The sequence below is a fragment of the Camelus dromedarius genome, chromosome 11 (genome assembly GCF_036321535.1).
Source record: "Camelus dromedarius isolate mCamDro1 chromosome 11, mCamDro1.pat, whole genome shotgun sequence".
Classification (NCBI taxonomy): domain Eukaryota; kingdom Metazoa; phylum Chordata; class Mammalia; order Artiodactyla; family Camelidae; genus Camelus; species Camelus dromedarius.
The window spans coordinates 13498608-13504607 of NC_087446.1; the positions used below are offsets into that span (position 1 = coordinate 13498608).

The 6000-nt window shown below is 38.2% G+C and overlaps 1 protein-coding gene across 1 annotated transcript in view; it reads right to left on the reverse strand.

Annotated features, from left to right (window-relative positions):
- The window catches only part of PTPRB (protein tyrosine phosphatase receptor type B), a 108726-nt gene extending 102939 nt beyond the window's left edge, over positions 1-5787 (reverse strand). Inside the window, exons 1-2 of the mRNA XM_031463127.2 lie at positions 5633-5787; positions 3944-4339 (exon numbers count right to left, since the gene is read on the reverse strand). Coding sequence (XP_031318987.1) covers positions 3944-4339; positions 5633-5687 — 451 coding nt within the window. The 5' untranslated portion in view covers positions 5688-5787. The remainder of the gene's footprint in view (positions 1-3943; positions 4340-5632) is intronic.
- Between the last annotated feature and the right edge of the window lie 213 nt (positions 5788-6000).

Consider the following 6000-nt stretch of genomic DNA (forward strand, 5'->3'; position numbering starts at 1 on the left):
ACTCCTGGGCACATATCCAGAGAAAACTCTAATTTGACACATGCCCCCAAAGCTCATAGCAACACTATTTACAATATCCAAGACATGGAAGCAACCTAAATGTTCATTGACAGATGAAAGGATAAAGAAGATGTGGTGTATATATATATATATATATATATATACACACACACATACACACAATGGAATATTACTCAGCCATAAAAACAAATGAAATAATGCCATGTGCAGCAACATAGATGGACCTAGAGATTATCATATTAAGTGAAGTCAGAGAAAGACAAATATCATATGATATCACTTATATGTGAAATTAAAAAAAATACAGGTGAACTTATTTACAAAACAGAAACAGACTCACAGACATAGAAAACAAACTTATGGTTACCAAAGGGGAAAGCAAGAGGAGGGGAGAAGGATAAATTAAGAGTTTGGGGTTAACATATATACATTACCATATATAAAATAGTTAAACAACAAGGATGTATTGTACAGCACAGGGAACTATATTGAATATCTTGTAATAACATAATGGAAAAAATCTAAAAAAGAATGCACACACACACACACGCATACACACACACACACACACATACATATATATACATGAATCACCTTGCGGTACACCTGAAACTAACACAACATTATAAATTAACTATACTTCAATTTTAAAAAATGGTTAAAAAATGGTCCCATTTGTATTCTGATGTGAAGCTTGGGTTGAGAATCACTGGTGTGGGTTACTTCCATTACTACAGCACAAACTCTGGCACATAGTGGTTAGGAGAGAAATATTACTTAGATACTTGAATAGCATCGTGAATGTTTCCTCTATGAAACAAATACAAAATACATAGTCCAGATTTTGACCTTCACAGGTATGCTTTTACTGAAGAATTTAATTAAAAAAAAATCCCATCCTATGGATGCATAACATGCATATTTGCACTGCTTAAGAGTAAAGTATTTAAAATGCTGGAAAGTGTGTGGAGAAAAGGGACCCCTTCTACACTGTTGGTGGGAATTCAGTTTGGCGCAGCCATTGTGGAAAACAGTATGGAGAGTCCTTAAAAGACTGAAAATAGACTTACCATACGATCCAGCAATCCCACTCTTGGGCATATATTAAGAGGGGAACCTTAATTCAGAAAGACACCTGCACCCCAATGTTCACAGCAGCACTATATACAATAGCCAAGACATGGAAACAACCTAAATGTCCATCGACAGATGACTGGATAAAGAAGTATACTTATACAATGGAATACTACTCAGCCATAAAGAATGATAAAATAATGCCATTTGCAGCAACATGGATGGCCCTGGAGAATGTCATTCTAAGTGAAGTAAATTAGAAAGAGAAAGACAAATATCATATGATGTCACTTATATGGAATCTAAAAAAAGACAAATGAGCTTGTTTACAGGGCAGAAACAGACTCACAGACATAGAAAGCAAACTTGTGGTTACCAAGGAGGCAGGGGGTGGGAAGGTTTGGACTGGGAGATTGAGATTTGCAGATACTGACTAATATATATAAAATAGATAAACAAGTTTATACTGTATAGCATAGGGAACTATATTCAATATCTTGCAGTAGCTTATGGTGAAAAGGAATATGAAAATGAATATATGTATATTCATGCATGACTGAAGCATTGTGCTGTACACCAGACATTGACACAACATTGTAAACTGACTACACCTCAATTTAAAAACTATTTAATTATCCACCCTTTAAAAAGGGCATTTGGCATCCATCTTTTTGAGGGGGGGGGTGGTAATTAGGTTTATTTATTTATTTAATGGAGGTACTGGGGCTTGAACCCAGGACCTCGTGCATGCTATAGCTTCCACTGAGCTATATACCCTCCTCCTTGAAAGGGCATTTGGAATGATTCATTGCAAACATCTGCATGCAATTTAATTTCTCACAATTGATTCTCTAGAAAGTCAGAGAGCTTTCATGTACCAATATCACTCTGTATGGATGGAGAAGAAAAATACATCTGTTAACTTATAATTGTAAGTTATAAAGCAAATGTATGTGTTGTACCTGTGCATACTGAAATATAAAAACTTTTTTGTACCAAAGTCATACAAATGTTAACCTTGCTTTTTCTAGAAGTCCATCCCCCCCCGCCCCACGTTGTTTCAGACATGTTTTGGATATGGCTTGTTCTAGTGGTTAATTGTAAATGGTCTGTTGTATCTACTTTACTTTCAAAGTGAAGTCCCTCATTAGACATGTTTTGTATGGAGGTCAAAGGAGATAGTTTTTTCATGAATTATCTTTTATCTTGAATAATCCATATCTACTGAATCCACACGTACTTTGTAAAAGTTCCACTTTTCAAATATTCTGCTAAATAAGGTTTGATTGGGAGTTGGGAGGAAACTCATTTCTTGTATATAATATTTACAACGTTTCTTTGTTGTTTAGGACAGGCCTAGCTAGATGAACCATTGGAAGGGGATTGTACGAATCGGGTGCTGTATGCTGTATACTCTCAGATAAAGTTGAATTTTCTAATTGACCTATATTTTTATCTTATTCTTGTATTGGAGGTTTTATAAGAACAGGGACTATAACAACCTTCATTGAAGAAGAGCCCACTGCATTCACTGGCATCTAATTAGATGCTTCTTTCTTTAACAAAATGAATGAGTGACAGACAACTGTCCAAAGACCAGAGAGGTGGAAAGACTCATATAAACCTCAAAACTCAACATCCAATAAAAAAATTAAAGATACAGTGGATGCTGATCCTTAAGTGAGGGTACGGATCAAAATTATTTGGGGAGATTTTTTTTAAAAAAACATCAAGAATTATGCCCAAATCTAAATTTCTTGGAATCAAATCTTGGAGACAACAGTAGAGGGAAAAATGATGGCAGTGATTCACTCTGCTCCTCCCCCAGGTGATTTTGATGTTGCCAGTTGGGAGAAAGTCTGTGGTTACGTATTTGGGAAACACTGTATAATGGAAAGTGTCCTGGACCAGAAGTCAAGAAACCTGGTTTCTAATCATATCTCTGCCACCTAGTTATTTGGGATAATTCACTGAACCCTGGCAAATTTTAATCTTAATGAAGCACTTCATTTCTAGATAATTGCTCCAGTGATTTGTAAGGTCTGTTTGTACCTAGGAGGTAATAATGGTGTTAGTTTTATCGTTCATGATTTCCTAAAGCAAACCTCTAACAGAGGAGTAAATAAATAATAAGATGATCAAGTAAAATAGAATATTAAGCTATATCCACAAATAAAGATTCCTAGTGCAAGTCTGAGCTGTGCATTGCACCAGGAATTTGTGCATGCACATACAGGTTTTTACATGTGTCCAGCGTCTAGGTTATATCCATCAATGGTCAACAAATTAGAAAACTCTGTGGCTGCACATTGGTTTTTACCATTTCAAAAGTATGTTACCTCCAAAAGATGTTGACCCCTACACTTAGCACAAGAGATTTGCAAAAACACAATTTATTATCTTCCCAGTCTTATCAAGCACCATTTTGTATTCTAATAGTTCCTCATAACCAAAGAACAGAGGTGTCTACATCAGCAAAATGATGAATTTCCTGATCATTTGCTTTCGTTATTACATATGTATGCAATGTATATTCCTACATCTAACGGTACTTAACCAAAGTGCTTAGTGTCTGGCACAAAAGAGAAACTCAAGAACTATGTGTTGAATTCACAAAAGAAGCAGGAAAAAGGGGGAAAGAGGAATGAGAGATAGAAAAGTTTGACTGATTTTAATGAGGATAATGAAGTTTTCTGAGTCGGTGGGCATCACACAATCCATTTCCATTAGCTTATGAATCTTCTATAGGAATTTTGTTGGGGCGTGTAGACTTCCCTTTGAATGTGATAAAAAAACAAGACATTGAGCAGAAGAACTTTCTGAATCAATTCTGAAAGGAAGAGCTCACCTTTTTTCAAGCAGAGGCTTTCATTGACTGGTTTTCCCTCCTTGTTGACATCCATTTTCATCCAGCTGTGGAGGTACTTCCTGCCCTTCTTGACCACTACCTTGAAGCCTTGTTTCTTGAGAAAGAGAGAGGCATTTTCCACTTCCAGGAACCCTTCCTTCTCATGGCAAGTCCATCGAGGTGCCTGAGAGCAGTGGGCAAAGATGACTGATTGGAAAGGGCCACCAGAGGAATTGGAGATGGCCAGGCACAGCGCAGATTTAACATGAAGGAGCTTTCCATCCTCCGTCCACATCCACTGCTGGTTCTGGCTGGTCCCATCGCACAAGCCCAGGACCACTATCTTATTTGTGAAAAGGCACTGTTGTTTCTGGACATGGACAATCTGAAAGCCCTCTGGAAGATGAGAAGCTCATTAGGTACCATGTAACAAATCATATGGCCCATCTGAAACAAAACAACCCACCCACAAATCCGCCAAGCCAAAACACAAGGTTTACTTCTCCTTTGCAATGGCTCTCATCTCAAGTGAATAGTCCCAGATTCAACACATACCATTTACAATTTCAAATGTGACAATGTAAAAATATTAAGATGGCGCACTTAGCCCCCCCATTTTTTTACTTTCACATGGCTTAGAAAAGAAAATATACCCCCACTGAAATAACGAAAGGAAGCCCAGAAAAGAAAAAAAATACCATACAAAGAATATAGTGTGATGGTTTAGCCCAATTAGTTAAATATGCTGAAGTTATAAAAAGCCCAGTTCCCGTTTTTAACCATTTGTACTTCTTCCAGCTCACCTTCATCACCCACTCTAAAAAAACACCTCTTGTCCTAACCCTTAAGTTACCATCGCTAGAATTGTTTACAAGTGGACTAGTTTGAATACATCCTTTAAAAAAATTGGATATACTTATCCAAAAATAAAATAAAATCTCCCATTCCCCTAAGCACGACCTTCTAGCTAACAGCAACCAGTGAAAGTATTGATTATCACAAACTCAATTTTTTATAGTCCTGGAGAGAAGCCTTTCTTGATTTTGTGACAAGAGCTGTGCTTTTCAACCTCAGATACTAATAAAGCATCTTTTAAAAAATTTCACCTTTTCTCAATGTAAGAAAACTAAACACCCTGTGGTTAAACATCAGCCTTACAAAGTGAAATATTCAGGCTCAGAAACCACTTTCCAGGTGCTTTTGTAAGTCTTCCCAGCTCTCCTGTGAAAATATTCAGAACTTTCAAACAACAACTTCCCAATAAAACACCACAGCTCCTCAGCCCCCTTGGATTATACTCCTAGTAGTTGCTTTCTGTAACACAAAAGAAAACAAAACTAGAGCCCAACAGGCAAAAAGCTTAAAGATGCCACAGGCTGTTATATAACCACACGCCACTGTAATTGCTTTTGCTCCCCCTCAGGGTGCTTTGCACTCTGCTGTAAAGATGCCATTTCAGGGGCGGCTGGAGGCATTTGGAGGACATGAGGAGGCCATTTATTTTCCTTTTGGAGAGAAATCTCAACGGTGTGGGCATGGCTGGCTCCTGAGAGTCCCCCCCACTCCTCCTCCTCGTCTCTGGCTGAACTGCCATGGAGACCTGGCTCCATTCCCGCCTTCTTCCAGGCATTTCTCGGAGGACAGAGCTATTGGAGAAATGCCTCGGGAAACTGAGGCAGACCCACTCACCTGAGTTCCCGAGGATGAAGCAGGTAAGAACCGCCATGTACAATTCAGCCTCCATTTTCCACTTAACGACTGTTCATGCTTCGCTTGGGGGGAAAAAAAATTCTCCCAGATAAGAGAAGCCAAGACTAGGAAGGAAATGTGCCTTCACGGTGGGGGGAAAAGTCAAGTGACGAGCACTTCCTCCTATTGAATTGTCTGGGGGAAGTTTTACACCAGTTGTTCTTTTGTCTGTTTCCTTAGAAAGAAGGGATTATGATTACCTCTCTCTCGCTCTCTTTTTTTTTTTAATGTAGAAAAAATTCCAGCCTCCAGGAGCAGAATAAAACGTGTAGGTTTTCTTCTACCATCCCTTTGGCACATGACCGCTT